The following is a 20,169-nucleotide window of genomic DNA, read 5'->3' on the forward strand; positions in this document are numbered from 1 at the left end:
CCTAAACACAAAGACTACATACTGTAAGACTTCATATATATGACATCCTAAAAAAAGATAAATTATAGGAAGCTAGAGGCTGAAGGTAAAGGCAAAGAATTAACTACAACGGAGTATGAGAAAACTTTTTACGGTGATAGAAATATTCTATATCTTGATTTTACTTGTTATACAGCAATTTTTTTTTCAAAAAAGTGAACCATATACCTTAAAAGGATAAATTTTACTATATCTAAATTATACTTCCATAAACCTTATTTTTAGTAATAATAAAAAAAAAGAAACCTGGGAAGAGATCTCTAACAATTGCTTACATGCATATGTCCACACCCAGGGTCAGCCCAGCACCAGCACTTGTCCTAACCTGGTACTCTTAAAAGGTGTATATATGGGAAGAGGGAGAGTGGAGTGGCAGTAGCTGTAATTATTCTGCTAAGCAAGCAGTCGTTCAGGGCCTTTCCCTGTTGGGAGAGGCTGAGGGAGTTTGTTCTCCCTTCTATAGTTTGTGTAACTCATCACAAACACTCTTCAGCATACAAAGGGGAAAAACAATTCTTACCTGGGAATTAAATCAGTAGGGGAACTAACGATTGCCCATAAAAGAAGTTATAGTACACCAAATTGTCACTACACTGATCATTTAGGAGTAATTGGTGATTTTACGTAAGAATTTTTAAACAATAAAATATGATGCCTGTCATTCTACTAGACTGCAAACAGGTAGGTGTCAGAGTGCAGCTCACAGGATGCAGTCAGAGAGCTCAGTCAGTGATCCAGTAAATCCATGTTTACATGAAAAGAAAAAAATACTAACAGCTAAGGTTTATTGTAAGACAAAAGACAATGGCATGTACCCTTTTTGTGGGACTTTTCACTCATATCTTTACAATGTACCTGACAGCAAAGCCCTAAATCTTAGGAGATGGAATGAACTTTGGACAGTTGCAGTTGCAACTACTTGGAAGGATCTGAGACACAGAGAGGCAAGGTCATTATGCCAAGGTCATAGAGCTAGGGAGTTTGAAAGCATGAAGGTAATATGAAATATGTACTGAATTGGGATCCAAGAACACCAAATATATTTTAAGGTTCCTAAATTTATTATAATACACTAAAGCTGTTATAGAAATTACAACCTAACCAAATAATTCTATTTTAAAACAGTAAATCACAACTACATTTGGGCTTTTCTCTAATAATATTTATCTTTTATTTACATGGTGCTTTGTATGTTCATCAACAACAATTGAACTACAATTTCAGTCTTGTAATCAAAATAAGTCAAGAGTTAAATGGATCTTACTTGGCAAAGAGTGACAAACTATGGGTGAAAAAGACTTTGTTTACCTTTAATGGTAAGTCATGTAATGAAATAGACCATAAGCAAATGGATTATGTTAGCTCCCTTAATGCACTTGCCTTATCATTGTTGATGCCCTTGGTCAAAAGATAAGTTCATCTAATCAGACAAGAAACTCTTACCAGCTCTGTGTAGCGTATATACTCTCCAGTCATGGAAATTAATAATATTATAGTGTCTGCCCTCAAAGCTCTCAAAATACTGGTATTCATTCTCTTCATAAAGAAGAAGCCAGGACACTGATTTTTGGATTTGTAAAAATATCTTTGAGATTATGCAATGAAAGCCATCATTCCATAATTAGCCAACTCAGTAAATTCAAAAAGAGCTCAAATTAAGATCAGATATTTGTAGTGTATAAAATAGAATTCTCTAACTTCAGGATTCCATAATAACCCACTTAAGCTGTATTTCAAGTATCATCTACTTTCTTCGTATATTTTACTTGGCATATGAGGTAATATTTTCTTGCATTGCTCTGACCTACCTTGAGAAAAATTTGAAAAACAAGTTAAAACCAGAACAAAAGAGATGAGCTTGTTCCTTTTTTAATTGCAGAAAACAAAACAAAACTAGCTCCTTCTTAATAAGTTTCAGGTTGACTTCTACTGCAATTAGTAAAGCGTTCACACAATTACCCACTGGGCAAACACTGGCTAGGATTTTACTCTTTAACTCTTTCTTTCCATGTCATACCAACTAAATGTCCAAATATATTTTTGCTTGAAAATCATAACTACTGATATTTAAGAGTTAACTCTGCATAAAAGATAATGAAATAATCTATATTTTATTCTTATTATGTTCTCAAACAATTATTTTATATCCTGTATGTTAGTTACAAAGATGACCGCACATGCATTTTTATTAGCCATACCTATATATTTGGTTGGGAGTGGAGGGAGATACCAGTCATTTACTTCCTAAGTAGTTGTCAAAGAATGCATAAGTAGTTCTTGAACTCGCTGCATGCGTAGTCTTGTGGAAAGTAGTGGAATGGCAAAAGAAATGGGAAAGGGCAGAAAGAAAAAAACAGAGAGATGACATTGGATAACTAAAGCTAGATTAAGAAGGTTTTAAAGGAGATGAAAGCAATTAGCCAAATTTTGAAAGAATAAAGGAATACAGTTTGGTGAATTAGAATGCGGAGACAATCTCAGTGTTGCAGAAAAACATGCCAGCTGTTGTTTTCAGTCGTGGCTGAGCTGCCTGTGCAGCAGACGCAGTCTCTCATCCCTCCTGGTTATGCCTCCCGAGCTCCCTGCAGAGCACCAGCGGATCTCCTCTGTTGGAAGTGAAGAGAAGCATGCAGGGAAGAAAGCCAGGGGACACTGAGCTGCCTCCCATACTTAACCGTTCTTTACAGGGAAGGAGAAAAGGAAGAAGTGTAACATTTTTTTGTGCTATTTGTCTAATCTGTGCCACAAATTTCTTAGTCTCTTAAGGGCCTTTCTCAGATACGCATGCTTTGGGTGTCACATCTAAAAGGGGTCACTGTAAAAAGGATTTCTTCATAAAGGAAGATAGAATTGTGTGTAATAACCAGGGCACTTGGTATCAAATGATCAGTAACTCTTGTTCCAATTCAAACATTTGGTTTCATTTTCTAAAGCACTGAAAGTCTTTACCATCAGCTCACTTCTAGATAAAATTGTCCTAAATTCACTGTCAAAACAGCCACATATGGCTTTTGAGGACTTGAAATATGGCTAGTTCATATTAAGGTATACCGAAATCTAAAATACCAGATTTTGAAGCCTTGAACCAAGAAGAAAGCAATGTTAAAATATCATTAATAACTTTTAAATTATTAACTTTGAAATATTAATATTAAAATGATAATATTTTGACTCCGCTAGGTAAATTAAAATATAAAATAAAAATTATCAATTTCTTGTACTTCAAAAATGTGGCTACTAGAAAATTTAAATTATCTGTGTAACTCATATTATGTTTCTTTTCAATAATGCTTCTCTAAAGTGTATGATCCTAAGCCTGGTTTTAAATGGGATTTTTTATAAATGTGTGATATTAAGCAGTAATTAAAAAAAAAACCTGTCCAGCCTGACTAGTCTCTTCTAATGTCAGCAAAACTGGTAGTTTTCTCTTACAGTTATTGGAAGCTCTCATTTCTCATTCATTCTTTTCTGTAGTAGTTATCTAACACCTACCACATGCCAGGTCCTGGGCTAGCCACTGAGGATACACTGAACCAAACCAGACAAGGTTTTGTGTTCTCCAGTAGCTTTAAGTCAAGGATAGACGGGTGACATCAATCACATAATCACACTAATGAACATTTAATGTCAAATAGCACTAAGGACGTTGACAAAGAGGAACACGACAGACCCAGAAGTGGCAGTGAGATACGAAGGATGGGAGGAATTCACATAGAGAGGAAGGGAAGGGCAGCCTCAAAGACAAAGGGAACAGACACTGGAACCCACAACAGCTGGAGAAGGACTAGGTCTGAGAATGAGGTGGAGAACAGGCCAAGAGGACGCTGTACCAGGAGGCACTCAGTGCCTGGTAGACAGCAGAATGATCTGAATTCTAAGAGCCATGCAAAGCCTTTTAAGGGCTTTAAGCAAAAATAACATGCCCACATTTGCATTTTGTAAAGATAACTTTGCACAGAAATACCATTTCTACAGAAATACCAGAAATGTTTCTGAGTAAAAGTCAGTTGGTAAATTCATTAACAAGTGTAAGATGATTATCACTGATCCTTTGATTGGTTGTCATTAGCCTAAAAATTGAAGATTGTTTGTCATCTATGTCAATTTACGGGATATAAATCTAGTCCCTAAGAGAGTCAGAGCCATTTAAGGGGTTCTTCTGTGAAGTCATGTTACATAGAAAATTGCTTTCACAAATAGCCTACTTAGAACAAAACTTTTAAGGCTTGGCTTGCATAGTGCTTTCTCGGAACCATGTCAGTTATCAGTTTTACCCACATAAACTTAACACTTGCAGTGTTAAAGGTCTGAAATGACTACCATGGGAAAGCATCTTCAATTTGAGTATGCACATTAAATCAGATTCTTTCCCTGTGCAATTTAATGGGAGCTGTAGAAAAGATTAGTGACCATCTCAACAAGCAGAGGAGCATGAAAATATTCTGCCACTGAGCTTTGTTTTCCTGGACTAGTGTTTTGTCAGATATCTTTCATTTCTTTTGAAGTCTGATGAGTAGAATACCAAGCAGAAAAATAAATTCCTATTAAATAAAAAGTCCTTAGAAACATTCTGTTGTACTAGTCATTCAAACGTGTGGCCTCCAGAACAGAGAAGAGAAGGGGCGCTGCTTTATCCGAACCATATTAAACAAACATAGGTACACCCAACTCAAGTAAAAAAAAAAATCCCAAATTTAAAATAAGTATAAAGCTTTCTCAAATTATTCTCTTTCAGACACACAATATTAAAGATTACAAAGATGAATCGTATAGATTGATTATTACTAAAATAGTAATTAGAAAAGCAGGGAAATGCCTAAGGAAACCCCAGTTATGGAACACATTCAAAGTGGAAACACTTCGAAGATTCTATTTCAACCTTCTCTGCCCACGTGATAAATGAATATGTTAACTTGCTCAAGATCCTGCCGCACAGTCAAGGGGCAACTTGGACTAGAAAACTGTCTCACTGCGTCTCGACCATACCAGGATGTTTTAATATCAAATGTTAAGAAAAGGTTCTAAACATATTTAACTATTTTTTAAATAATACTAATAATAAAATCAATGATCATTGTTAACATTTTAAGGACATTTAGTGCTCAAGCATTGTGTTAAATAAGCATTATTTACTCCTTTAGTTGTTACAGTAATTCTACTTTAACAACCAAGTCTACTTATGCCAGAGAGGTCAAGTTACTTGTGCAAAGTCACTTCACTAGTGGTGGGGCCAAGGTACAAGCCCAGGCTCTGGAGCCCAACACCGAACCACTCACTGTGTTTATTGAACCTGACTATGAAGAGAGAAACATAATACATTCACTCTGGTAAGAAACCAGGAAGAAATTACTATAGAATCCAGCTGGCACAATAACTCACACCGGTAATCCCAACACTGGGAGTCTGAGGTTGGAGGATTTCTCAAAGCCAGGAGTTCAAAATAAGCCTGGTCAACAAAGCAAGACCCTTATCTGTACTAAAAATTGAAAAAAAAAAAAAAAAAAAAAAAAGGCAGGTGTGGTGGTGCATGCCTGTTATTCCAGCTACTCTGGATACTGAGGTGAAAGGATCACTTCAGCCCACGAGTTTGAGGCTACAGTGAGCAGTAGTGGTGCCACTGCACTCCAGCCTGGGCAACAGAGCAAGACTCTGCCAAAATAAAAAAAAACTGCTATAGGAACCTAGGATTTTACAGATAGAAGAGTCATCAGAGTAGGGAATAATATTTAAGTTCACTGCATATTAAACCTTCAAATTTAGATCACAAATATTTGAGAGTATAGTTTGCAAAAACATTTACGCCACTACAAAAGATGACCCTACGGTTGAAAATCCTAGCTGTGTAAAAATCCATCAGATTACTTGTGCCATATAAACCAAGGTTGAATGAGGATTTTACTTCTTAGCTGATGAGTTGTTGCAATTATTTGTCAAATTACAATACATTCAGAATTGGTTACTGCTTCCTTTCACGTACTCTATGATACACTGATATGAGTTTTATTAGTTGGTTTTATGCTATATTTTAATTTAAATCTTTAAATTAAAAGATTCAATTTAATCCCAGTGTTGGGATTACCGATGTGAGTTATCGTGCCTGCTGGATTCTATAGTTATTTCTTCCTGGTTTCTTACCAGAGTGAATGTACTATGTTCTCTCTTCAGAGTCAGGCTCAATAAACACAGTGAGTGGTTCGGCGCTGGGCTCCAGAACCTGGGCTTGTACCCTGGCCCCACCACTAGTGAAGTGACTTTGCACAAGATTTAAAGATATTTTAATATCTGTTGATCACTTGCCCACAAAGTCAAAAACCACATACTTTTCAAAATTAATTATTCCACAACCTAAAAAAGTATTTAATATGGAAGACTCCCAATGAATGTGTGAAATGGCACAAATAATGTTTTAAAGGTTCTCATTTAATTCCTATCTTAAACATAAATTGTTTTAATAACGGTTAGCTGTTAATGTTAATTTTTTACACTAAGATACTCATGATTTTTCTTATAAGAAATAGTGGCTAAGGACACAAGTTTTGGAGCAAATCTATCTGGGTTCCAATCTCAGCTCTGTCATTTACTACCTCTATGACCTGGGTAAGTTACTTTAACCTTCTTTTCCTCAACATTCTCATGTAGAAACTGAGGATAATAATTACACCTCCTTCTTAAGGTTGCCTAAATCATTAAAGGTTTAACTTTTCATAGGATTAAACAAGTTCATTTATAACAAAAGTATGACAGCCAATGCCTGGCTCACAACTCAATATCTTTTCCACCACCGCCACCATCATCATCAATAGCATCATCTTCATCACTAGGATTGTCATCATCATCATCATCATCATCATCATCATCTTACCAGTACCCAGCAGAATGCCTGGTATATCACAGGCTCTCAATACATGTCAAATTGATTTGAGTTCCTAAAAAATATAATAATTGTTTAACCTAAAATATGTGCTGATATCTTATTATACATTTAAATACCTGTACAACTCTATAGACAGAAATTTCAGTGTCAATGACTGATTTCTTTTTCATATAATCTATTTTATTTATTTAAAGGAAGTTAAAAATGGGAAAACGTCATGTTGACCATTTAGATTAGAAAGAAAGAAACAGAGAGGCACCACTAGAGGGAGCTTTGGCCTCAAAGGTTGCTAACCACAAAGCTGCAATCTGTACAGAATTTTTTAGTTTGCTTGTTGAATCCTTAGCTTTCGGAAGTGTCATTTATAGGAAAGAGATGAGAGAGAGAAGGACTTTCTTAAAATAACTTAGAAAAAAATTAAATTATTGAAAATAGTTTCGGGCTTTAAAGAGAAGCTAGCTCTTCCCACTCTCCTAGAATGGGAGTAAAGGCCTAGCAGAACTTTGTCCCTGCGGAACAATTCAGTTACCTGTGTCTTTGCTCCTGTGCTATACAGGCCAGCAGTCCTTCCCATGGCAGCAGCACTTGGTATGCAGAAGAAAAATGAAGACACTATATTGCTGAGGCCATGGGCCAAAAATTCCTGCAAGATTTATAATGAGAGAATATATAATATCTTAATCATAATCGACTTTTAGAGACTGCAGGTACAATTTGTCACATAATGAGGCTTGTTTGTATTCAGATTTTGTTCTCCCCACCAGTTGGGATTTAACAATTACAATACAAATAGCTAACATTTATTGGGTGCTTACAATGAGCAAGAAATTGTTCCCAAGCACTTTACTCTTTTAATCCTCATAACAACCTTATAGGGAAATACTATTTTTTGTAATGCTCTCTGTCATCAATTTCTCCTCCATCTTTAAGTCACCACAGTCAGGTTTTTCTTCTCATCATTTCACAAATGACCTTCACAATGCTAAACCAATTATTCATTCTTGGCTTCCCTTGCCTAAAAGAGGCATTTGGCTGAGCATGGCAGCTCATGCCTATGATCCCAGCACTTTGGGAGGCTGAGGCAGGATGATCTCTTGAAGTTGGAAGCTTGAGACCAGCCTGAGCAACATAGCAAGGCCCCATGTTTTAAAAATGAAAAAAAAAAAAAGTTGCCAGGCATGGTGGTGCATGCCTGAAGTCTCAACTACTGCGGAGGCTAAGGTGGGAGAATGGCTTGAGCCCAGGAGGTTGAGGTCGCAGTGAGCCATGATCATGCCACTCACTCCAGCCTGGTCAACAGAGTGAGCCTTATCTCTAGAAAAGAAAAAATTAAAATAAATAAATAAATGGAGGAGCTAAGCAGGTATTGGAGAGAACAGAATTCCCAGAAAAGGGAAGAGCAAGTGTAAACATCCATAGCCAGAAGCATGACTAGTGGGTTCAAGGAGAAGCAAGGTGGTGTTGCTAGCACAGAGTATAAAAGGGTATGAGACCAAAGAGGAAAAGAGTATTTGCAGGTTATGTAGAGCCTTGTAAACCATGAGAGAGGCTCTTACTCTGAGTGTGACTGGAAGTCACTGGAAGGTTTCGAGTAAAAGAAAGACATGGTCTGCGTTCCTCACCATTGTATCCTTTGTACCTAGACTAGTGCCTACTATATATTAGATTCAACATATATCTGTGGAATGAATAAATCTGCTTTTGTAAAGATGAGAAAATTGGCGCACAGAGAAGATTAAGGTCACATAGTGTGAAAACGAGATTTGCACACAGGTAGTTCGATATTCATAAACTACTACACTGCAACTTCTCTGTAGACCAGCACAGCTCTGTAGAACCACCATGACAGGACTTGAAACAGGACACGGGCAAACACATTTTCAGAAATATGATCAGTGTAATCTACATCCCTTGGTATTCTAAGAATAGACCCTCACATTCTTTAGGTTTCTTTTACTAAAAGTAATACTAGTGTTATTTGTACTTAGAAATCCAAAATTATTAAACATTAGCATGCAATAATAAATCTGTTTGGATTCTCTCCTAAAAACAAATCAAAAAGAACATCATGATGCCTTTTATTTTAACAAAAATGAAAGGTATTATGAACCATCAATGCCAGGTTTTTAGCTTCCTATGAATGATTTTGATATTTTTGTTTTGTTTTGTTCAACCCACTCTTGCTATACAGTTAGGAAAGTTTTATTTTTCATAAGTTCAACATTTTTAGGATCTGGGAGTGCACAGTGCAGTGATACAACTGGAATGGAGAGGGGCTGGGGGCACACTCCACCTGGTTGTCATCAATTGAATATTTGAATTTTTTGGCAGATCCTTGAGCAAGAGCCAGTGAGGCCACATAGCCTACAAGTGCCACTCCAAAAGCTTCAGTGATTACAGCAGAGAGGATGTTCATCGGGGGAGCTCTAGGTGAAGGAATTCTGTGGAAAGAAGGACCATATTGAAGTCATCAAACTTTATGTAATTTCTGTAACAACTTGCAATGAATTTAACTGTGGTAATGACTCTGAAGTTTACATAGACTAAGTGAAATACCCATGAGAAAACCAAGCAGCCTTGCCCTTAGAAGCCCTTTGTTTTCAACATTATTTAGCAGAAAAGCAAAATTACAAGGAACACCACAGGGACAGCTCCATGCATTTAACTGGCATTTACGCCCAGGGAATTCAGATTACACCACAGAAATTCTGACTCTACAGAAATTTCCTGTATCAGAACAAAAGCAAATCTGGAGCATTCCTTCATTTGAACCTTTCCAAAATTTATTTGGCTGGTGTTGAAGACTGTATTTCCTCCCTTGAATACTACAGTGCTGTATGCAAACACTGGTTTACTGTGAGCTACAATTCTTGAGTTAATCCCTAAATTTGCCATTGAGTTCATTATCTTAACTATGTTTTTTAACTCAATCCTTTCACAGTACACTTAACTATACCTTACATCCATTAAGAAAAATATGTATAAAGGCTCCATCTAACTAACCCTCTGTTTCAAAATATAGGAGCATAGTTGTTTTTCCATTTCAAAGAACTGTTTAAAATATTTTTCTCAAATAATACCCAGCCCTTGTCTAATTGTTTTTTGAAAACCACTTGAGCCAAATTATCATTATTTATTTCTCCCTGATGATTCCTTGGGAGACTTACCAAATAAATAAATAAATAAATAAATAAATCCCTTAGGCAATAGTGGAAGAAAACTGGAAGAGAATTCATGTTGATTTTTAATACCCGGTATGTAAGTAGAATGCTTGGCCCTTTCATAATACCTATTTTACTTAATTCTCCCAACAACCTCCAAACCAAGCATCATTATACCCACTGTATGGAGGAGAAAACATTTTGAGAAAGGTTAGGTAATAGTTATCTAACATCACAAGGTGAATGGCAGAGCTGGAATGCAATCTCAGCTCCACTTCTGTTCAAAGCCATGTTCTTGTTATAATTCCTCTAGCAGAAAGGTCTGGAAAGATCACTCAAAATAAAGGAGAATTAGAGGTGATGGAGGAGAGGCACACTTTTTTTAATTTTAACCCACCGACTTAAGTAAACCATTAAGACAAATTGATTTGTATCATTACAGGTTATTATGCTATACAAAATCATTTCAAAGTAAAATAACTTAGTTTCATGAAGACTGAGTGAGCCTAATTATTAACAACAAATTGGCATAAAAGGAATAGCAAACTGACTTTCAAAGGTAGAAAAGCAGGAATCTTCGAGAAAATTCAATTTGATTCATATAATCAACATTAGCCTATGTCTATATGTGATAGAAACAGGATTTTTAACATTCCCTTTTTAATTCCTGAGAATTTTTCTAGTGTTTCTCCATCTTCATGTAATTAGAAACCAAAATTTGGGATTGGAAGATAAAAATTTATAGGATTCAACAATTGTAACTTTGCCCCAAATTCATAATTATCAGTGTACATGTAATGCAGCCCATTCAAAGGGAGTAACCCATAAGATACTGTCCTCCTTCCCTCATATATTTTCATTTTCTTTCAGCCCATATGTGGTACAACCTTTTGCTCATTTAGGGTGAACATCTCTTTTGTTAAACTCCTTCTTAGTGGCGAGAGGAAGGCTAAAGGCCAGCTAGGGAACTACTCCTTCTCCACTTCCACTCTTTCATGATTATATACTACCCAGGCCTAGGGTTTGCTATTTCAGATGATGCTTGTCTACTTTTACTATGATTTAACTGAAATGAAAATAGTCATAGAATATGTGTGGTGGGGAAGAGATAGGGCTGACTAAATCCCAGATCATAACTAATTTGCAAAGTCAATGCCCTCTATTTTGTTAATAATATATTTGCAAATATTTCCCACACCTTTTACCTGAAGTAATGCTGTATAAAGAAATTATCAACATCCTTAGTAATAGGTGAAGTCTAGGAAGTTACTCTTTCTCGACACATGAAGTGTGTATTTCTATCATTTTGTAATAGAAATTAATTAGAATTAAGAAATGAAATATTCATACCCACCCACTCCCTGTCCCTTTCTCCATCAAAAATAAACAAACAAACAAATAATATTTTTTTTAAAAAAACACTACATTACCCTTGTGGAATATGACCAACTACTTCTAATCCGTATGTGTTTTCCATATTGGTGCAATAACAAGCAAATGATGCAGCAATAATCTGTGTGGTTCCATTTGCAAAAAGAAAAAATATACATTAATGACCTCTCAAACACCTTCAATTTTTAAAAGTAAACATTGTTATCATGTCACATAAACATCAAGAATAATCTAGCAGTTGCACAGACTTTTAAAAATAAACAAAATATTAAAAGTCAAGAAGTCACTCAGTTTTGAGAGCACTGACAGTCTCCAAATTAGATGACATCCCAATCATATGGCTTTTCTAATATCTTAACCTTGTCAACTCAATTATGTCCAATTTTGAAGGGGAAAAACTACAGGATGCAGGAGTGTGTGTGTGTGTGCATGAAGACAGCACAATCCAACCTAAATACTTGCCTCCCATGATATGAAGGGATGCTTCGTAAGACAGCACGTTTTCTCTCCATGACAGCAGCCTTTCAAGAGTTTGAGATATTGCATCAACATTCCTAATCCATGTTAGTAATCAATGATGATTTACAGTCTCCTTGAATATTTTTAAATTTTTAGCTTTTACAATTTCTTATAGTGAAACATGCGGCTTCACAGCCTGCTGGGCTCAATGCTTTTAAAATGACCCCTATGGAGCTTCAGATACCCTATCCTTCTGTTACTGACATATGCTAAGCAAGGTTATATGTTCCCTGCCTATACCCATAATCATCTTTAATATGCATATCAGAGCCCAGTTCACCAGCCACTGCAGTCTACTGTTTTCCATCGATTTTCATTTTTCTGATAATTTTAATAGATATTAAAAATTTCACATGATTATGGTATCAGTTTGGAGTAATTCGTCTTGTAAAAGAGACATATCAATAATTCACTTAAAGTACAAATTTACAATATACATGGCCAGAAAAAAGTATAACAAATTCACACTAGCAAAATAACGAATATCTAATAATCAATGCCCAATAATATAATTTTGTAGGTTTTTCCCCTATTCCTGTTGTTCTGTTCTCTGTGATGATATTTAGCTGAATTTGCAGAGGTTTTTAAAACATGAAATAGGCTTAAAAAGCAAAACACCCTGAAGACTTAAAGAAAAAGATAAAAAGCAACAAAACCATAAAGGTGATATTGTTAAACTTTATAAATATTGTGATACAATAGTAGCATTTTCTAAAGAAGCTAGTAGTAGCTAAAGATTCAGGCTATTAGTTTAGAATCAGACATATTAACATATTTAAAAATTCCTATGCCAATTAATAAATTATAATTGCTCATAATCATCATGAAACATCTATTCTAGGTCAGAAAATAATGTGAGTTGTAAAGAAAATATGCCATAGCTACAAGATACTGGATTCTTACTGAAAATTGAAGTATACAGGATGTTTGATACACAATTAATATTAAAATTAAGTGCTCTAACTCACTGAATTAGCCTTTCAGATAGTGTTTTATTCCTCGCTGTATTTCTTTACCAAAATTAAACTTTCCTTATCAGTTGAGTAATTGGTCCTTCTTCAATATTAATTCAATATGTGTGTATAAGGCCAGTACTGCCCTTAGACCTGGGCAAGAGGGGATTGCACCCCAGGTGTGACTAGTGCTTTAGAGCAGCAGTCCCCATCCTTTTTGTGCAAGACAATTTCTTCATGAACAGGGTTGGGAGAGGAGGTGGGACATGGTTTGGGGATGATAAAGCTGTTCCCACCTCAGATTATCAGGCACTAGGTTCTCATAAGGAGCACGCAGCCTAGATCTCTCACATGCACAGTTCACAACAGGGTTTGTGTTCCTCTGAGAATCTAATGCTGCCACTGATCTGACAGGAGGCGGAGCTCAGGCAGTCATGTTCTTCTGCTGTGTGGCCAGGTTCCTAACAGTCCATGAACTGGTACCAGTCCATGGCCCGGAAGTTGGGGACCCCTGCTTCCGAGGGTTCTAATCTGACTTCTTCCAACTGTAGACTTTCCCACAAGAAGAGAGCTCTGTGGGAGTAGGGAGTTTGTGCCCAACTCAAACCTGTACCCTTCTTTCTGAACCACAATCTGGATACTCAAGAATCTATCATTCCTTGCCCAAATGGCCTTCTGCCTGCTTGCAGGGCACCTTCTGGAAGTCCATCCTCCCAGGGTAGCTCAAGAAAGTTGGCAAAGAGATAGTCGTAGTGGTGATGGAGTGGCGATGTGTTTGGAGCCTGGACGTGAGGACAGAGGTGTCCACACATATACATATGAATCCCCTGGCAGGTGGGATAGAGCTGGAAAGTGAAGAGAGGGAGCAGACCAAGAGTCTGGGTCTCCCCACTCTGCCCCATACTGGCAGAACATAAATGACTAGGAAAATTCTCTGTTCTAATCCGGCTTTCAAAGTCATCACTAAGGGATATTTGTCAATATAAGAAAACAGAATCTGTTATATTTAACATTTTGATCTATAACTTACAAGTATTGGGGCTCGCATTGGTACTTTTGCCTTGGGTCTTAGAAATGTTAGGGATAACACGTATATAAGGAATACCTTTAATCTTATTGTAAGAATAATTGTAACTGGTTTTGCAGAGAATAAGCAAATGTTTTACTACCAGCTTAACAGCCTTCCTCCCTAAGGTTATTTTCAATTTTTGGTTTTATGAAACTTATGCAATATAGCTTCCCAAGATATAATAAGCATTTCTTAATATCTACAGGACTTCGAGATAAGATGGTATGTTTCACAGTTGTTGCTGTGAAAACTAATAATCATAATACTCTGTATTTTTATGACTTATTTGAAATACACACACATATATATTATATAAATCACATATGTTATATAGATCTCAACAAATTATCAAGAGTATAGGATAATACATGGCCTAGTTATGGAGAGAAGCCTTTTGTATTAGTTGTATAGAAATGAGTCATAGCCTTCAGAGTTAATTTCCAATGTGCTAGCCTTATAATTGTACATAAACCTACATAATTTCAACAATTAGAAGGAATATTTTAATAGATAAAGTTATTTAGACAACATTTATCATATACATGTATAACTCAAAGATCATTAAAATACTAAAGCCAACTGATAGTAAATTAGTAGACTGTGGTTATACGTTAAGATTTTATTTTCAACTTAATTCTTTGTATAGTTAAGAGTTCCCATTAGAGGTTCTTGAAATTTCAGAATATATTTTCTAATGCCACAAGCCTTAGGAGCAAAATGTAATGTATTGCTTTTCCAGGTACAACAAAAACATATTTTAGAGAACCAGCTTTGGCCAATGAAAATCATGAGCATCCTTTCAATGAAGCAAAATTAGGTAAGTAACAAAAACCTTTCAATCATGAATGAACATTTATCAATTGATAATATTTCTATATATATTTCATAGGTGCCATATAAATAGGAAATGATACCATATTTTATTAATTTACAGAAGAACATACCAGAGATATTTTGAGTCTCACCCTTATAAGTACCTCCTTATTTAAGATTTTAAGCTATACGTTTTCTTATTTATATAAAAAATTATAAGCATACGAGAAATGTTGTATAAATTAAAAACATGTGTGCTTTCTTTTTAAAATTATTGACTCAAAATGTTTCCTGTTCTTACATTACTGTATAGCCACGCAAATTAGCCCTGCTTTAATGAGAGACAGGAGTAGCTGAGGGTTACTGTAGACAATATAGTAAGCATCTGCAGATCTCCCCAAGAACTGTCAAGCTTTGTGTGGCGAAAAACTAAATGTTCATTTTATACTTACCAAAACTAAATCGACAGGAAGAACAACTTTAATTTTCCTTTTAAACTGTTCATTCAGCTCTTTAACAAGAACAAGGACCACGATGCTCAGCAAGGATAAAAGCAATGCTTCCAGTCGCACAGACTTGATGTTTTCAAAAACATATGCATAAATCTACAGTAATGAGAAAAAATACGAACAAAATTCAGGGTCACCTATAATATACTAACATGAAAATATGACCCCCAATATACTCAATGATGTTTTATAAAACTATCTTAATGGCTAGGGAGAGGAAAGGTATAGGTAGGAGGGTAGTCAGTGCTAATGCTATATATTTATTTGCATCTACAAAATTTCTGTACCCTTGATTCTTTCATCAAACTCAGGGTTTGCACCTTCCTATATAAGAACACTGCTAAAGAGAATGACTCTTCCGGCTTCATCCCTGACACTTCGAGGGGCAGAGATGTTTAACTCATTATGTATATGCAGATTCATCATTAACAGCAGTCAGGGAACCATGGGTTCCCCAACTTTGGGGCCCTCCTCAAACCCCAGAAGCAAATAAGCACACATATAGATCATACACAAAAGAGTTAAGAGCTGGCATTTAACTGACATCAGATATTTGGCTTCATGTAAAATATTAACATGTTCTCAGTCATTCAGCATTAACTTACTTGTTTATTGTTACTTACTTTATACCAAGCACCATGCCCACTGCGAGGTCTACATAGTAAAAAATTTAGACATTGCTTCAGTATTCACAGAGCTCATGGTCTAGTGTAGGAATTGCTAAGTAAAACAACAAATTAATGCATACAGTGCTATGGACATGGAAAGGGCACCTGAAATATATGACTTAGGGTTTTGAGTGGTAGTGGGCGGTGGAGGGGGGGCTTCTCAAAGAAGATAAATGGGAATTGGCCAGGCCAGGTTATAGATGATAGAGGGAGTAAGAGGAAGAAACCTGACGGAAAATGTTCTGCCTAAAGGGCATATTTGTAAAACTTAGAGTGTAGAATGTGAGGGGAGGGGTGCATGACTTCCTGAAAAGTATGGTCAAGAAATCAATACAACTATTTGTCTTTAAAAGTGTGTAGCCCTGCTTGAAGTTATACCTACATCAAAGAATTTGCCTGAAACTAGGAAGAAAGTATAATACATTAACATCAAACACACAATCTTGGTAATTTGGGATGATCTGATGTGGCAGAAAAGGTAGGATCAATGTAAGAGTAAAATCAACCAAAAGAACAATATTAAAGCCCTTTTTAAAATCAAAGGCTATGTTTCAATTAAGTGCCAATAACTCTTTGTTCAACAGCTTAGAATGTTATTGATAGTTATGTAAGTATCTAATCTACTAGCACGAAAAAGATAGGTTGAGATTTTAAAGAACCCTAAATTAGGTGCTGAATAATAATAGCCAGCCAAATACAATCTATCCTCTACATGAATGTTTGATATAAGGAAACTCAACTGGAATTTTGTTGTCTGGAAATTTAACATAGTGGTTCTCAAATTCATACGGAATATTAAACGCACAGAGTATATTAGAAAATGTTGCAAGAAAATATTTATGGGTTTATACTAACAAACATAAAAGTATATTTATAATAAGTCAAAACATGATACTAATAACAAAATATATAAGAAAAGGCTGGGTGCGGTGGCTCACCACCTAGCACTGTGGGAAGCTGAGACAGGAGGATCGCTTGAAGCCAGGAGTTTGAAACCAGCCTGGGCAATACAGCAAGACTCTTTCCCTATGAAAAATTTAAAAAATTAGCTGGGTGTGGTGGCATGCCCCTGTAGTCCTAGCTACCCAAGAGCCTGCTGGAGCGGGGGGATCCCTTGAGCCCAGGAATTCTAGGTTACAGTGAGCTATGATTGCACCACTACATTCCAGCCTGGGCAACAGAAGGAGATCCCATCTCTAGCTTAAATATGTGTGTGTGTGTGTGTGTGTGTGTGTATTAAATATATATAAATACATATTAATTAAATATATATAAAATACATATTAATTAAATATATATATTAATATATAGAGAGAGGGTCTCTAACTTAAAAACATATAACATATATATGTGTGTATATATATATGAAAAATTTTTAAACAATAAAAACCCAGAAACACATAACAGTTGCATTATCTAATATTAAAGATTATCCAATATATCATATTTAAACAAAAACTTAGCAGAATAAAATAAATTCTAGATTAAAAGAGGTTAAATGTAAAACCTGAAGTCATAGAAAATAAAGATTTTAAAATTAGCAGAGGACATAAACAGATAACAAAAGAAATATAAATGGTGAATAAACATATGAACAAAGAGCTCAATCACACTAGTAATCAAAGAACTGTAAATTCAAACAATAAGAAAGCATTTTTTCTTTTATCATATTATTAATGATGCTTAAATAATAATAATTTAAATGTGTAATCTGGGGGAAGAAATGGGAACTCTTTTACATGCCCTTGTGAGTATAAATTGTTGCAATCCTTTGGTGATCTGATAACATGTATAGGAAGCCTTTGAAGGCAATACACATGTTAATTAGCTTGAGTGTGGAAATCATTTCACAATGTATATATATATCAAAACATCACATTGTACATTTTGAACATATACAATTTTTATCTGTCAATTATATCTCAATAAAGCTGAAAAAATAAAATAAACACTTTTGAACTGCTCTATTGTTTGCCTTAGCAATTCTACTTCAAAATATTAAGCTATGAACATAATTAAGCTCATGTGAAAAGACCTTGTTACAAAGATATTCACTGAAACATTGTTTAAAACAGCGTTGAAAATGGAAACCATTTAAAGAGTAAAACAAAAGAGAACTGGTTGAATTCTCTAGGTTACATGTATACATATAATAGTCTACATCCATTAAATTCATTATTTTAGACTAAATGTATATTTATTGACATGGAAAGACCTTCCTGTTATAATGCTAAGTGGGAGAAGAAAAGTTTCAAATAAATGTGCATGGTTTGACATTGTTATGGGCTCAGTTGTGTGGCCCCCTCCGAGTTCATATGTTGAAGTTCGAACCCCCAGTGCATCAGAATGTGACTATACTGCAAATAGGGCCTTTAAAGAGGTGATTAAGGTAAAATGAGGTCATATGGGTGGGCCCTAATCCAAAATGACTGGTATCCTTATGAGAAGAGGTTAGAACACAGACATGAACCTTGTACAGAGGAAATACCATGTCAGGACACAAGGAGAAGGCCACCATCTACAAGTCAAGGGGAGAGGCCTTAAGAAGAGACCAAAATTGCCATCACCTTGATCTAGACTTCTCGATCACAGTCTCCAGGACTGTAAGAAATAAAGTTCTGTTGTTTAAACCACCCAGTCTGTGATATTTGTTTTGAAAGCCCTAGAAAGCTAATATAGATATTACTTTTGATGAAATAAAATTTCATGCTTCTAAATATGTATGAATGTATCTGGAATGTTAACAGCTCGGCATAAGAGCTTATTTGTATCTTCCATGTTTTCTCTTCTGAAAATATATCACTTCGATAACTTTAGGGTTTTAAATTGTCCTTATATGCTTATTTTCAAAATGTCTCTCAACTTCTCCTTCTCTTGAACATGCTGAATCCGGTTTTTATAACTTCATTTCTATTTGTCCACAGTGAATTGGTCAAGTCTAGTTTCAGGTGATAAAGATTAGTTTTATTCCGGCACACAGGTTATTCTTATAGTAGCCTAACTTTTTTGTGTTCTTTGTCCTTTCTATTTAGCATATTAAATATAATTTGACCACAACTCAAAATATTGAGTCAAAACATAATATAGATAATGAGTCAAAAGAATTTATATGGACTATATTCCTTAGAATATCATAAAATTCTGCTTAGTAGGTTTCCTCCTCAAAAAACTCAGCCCATCTGGCCCAAGGATCAAAAGCACCTGGTATAAAGGTGGTGCATCAGGTTGAGCCTGAATTCTGCATATTGAATTTTATCATTAACATGTTAACTCTTTTGAGCAAAGAAAATGTACTCAATTAAGTGGAGCCTCAATGGCTGAAAAGAATTAGGATAATAGAATTAGGATAAAGAAAATGTACTCAATTAAATGGAGCCTCACTGGGTGAAAAGAATTAGGATAATGCAGGCTATCCAGACCCCCTTTTATCCATATAGTTAAAGGGACAATAACAAAAAACCACTAGTTATGTAATCAGATACATTAATAAACACATTAGGGGTCAGGAAGCTTTACTTATTTTCTTTTTCACATAATTCTATTTTATTCCATGTTACTTGAAAACAAAAGTAGGTACTACAATATCATCGTTATCTTAGATGCAGATGACATTTTTCCTCTCTGTCTCTATGTTGTGGATGATAACTGTTCACAGGATTTCTACAGAAGGAACAGAGTTCATTACTTAAAGTTGCCCACTACTCAATCAATCCCAGGATAAAAATCCAAAATGAGAAATATTCTACAGGGAATGGGGATAGAGACGATATCAAAAAACAAATTGTCCAAATGCTTTCTGATGATTTTTCATGATTTGAGGATAAAATCGAGAATATTATTTAGACGATTTGTCAAGAAGAAGACAAACATCCAAGTTTTTTAAAGAATTTAGAGAATATCTTTTCTGGTGTTTTGTAGGGTATTAAAAGTATGCCATGACACTGTCTGTATAAGAAAGAGTAGAAATATGAAAAACTTCCAAGCCATACAAAATTTGCTGTAGTGTGCATTTTGAGAACATGTGTTTGCAGTAATAAAAATGACCACCCCAGAATGAATGGAATGAGAAACCCCCCCAGGGTTTTTATTGTCTGTCTGGATTAAACTACAGCTCATCAAGCAAAGCACATCTCACAAGATGCTCCAGAAGAACACGGGGGTGGATAGCTCAT

General features: G+C 35.4%; 1 protein-coding gene across 1 annotated transcript in view; it reads right to left on the reverse strand.

Annotated features, from left to right (window-relative positions):
• The window catches only part of SLC26A7 (solute carrier family 26 (anion exchanger), member 7), a 148,227-nt gene that overhangs the window by 48,613 nt on the left and 79,445 nt on the right, over positions 1-20,169 (reverse strand). The window contains exons 6-9 of the mRNA XM_011970104.1: positions 15,273-15,425; positions 11,505-11,587; positions 9,207-9,354; positions 7,443-7,556 (exon numbers count right to left, since the gene is read on the reverse strand). Of these exons, the coding sequence (XP_011825494.1) occupies positions 7,443-7,556; positions 9,207-9,354; positions 11,505-11,587; positions 15,273-15,425 (498 nt within the window). The remainder of the gene's footprint in view (positions 1-7,442; positions 7,557-9,206; positions 9,355-11,504; positions 11,588-15,272; positions 15,426-20,169) is intronic.

The sequence above is a fragment of the Mandrillus leucophaeus genome, unplaced genomic scaffold (assembly GCF_000951045.1).
Source record: "Mandrillus leucophaeus isolate KB7577 unplaced genomic scaffold, Mleu.le_1.0 Scaffold928, whole genome shotgun sequence".
Lineage (NCBI taxonomy): Eukaryota > Metazoa > Chordata > Mammalia > Primates > Cercopithecidae > Mandrillus > Mandrillus leucophaeus.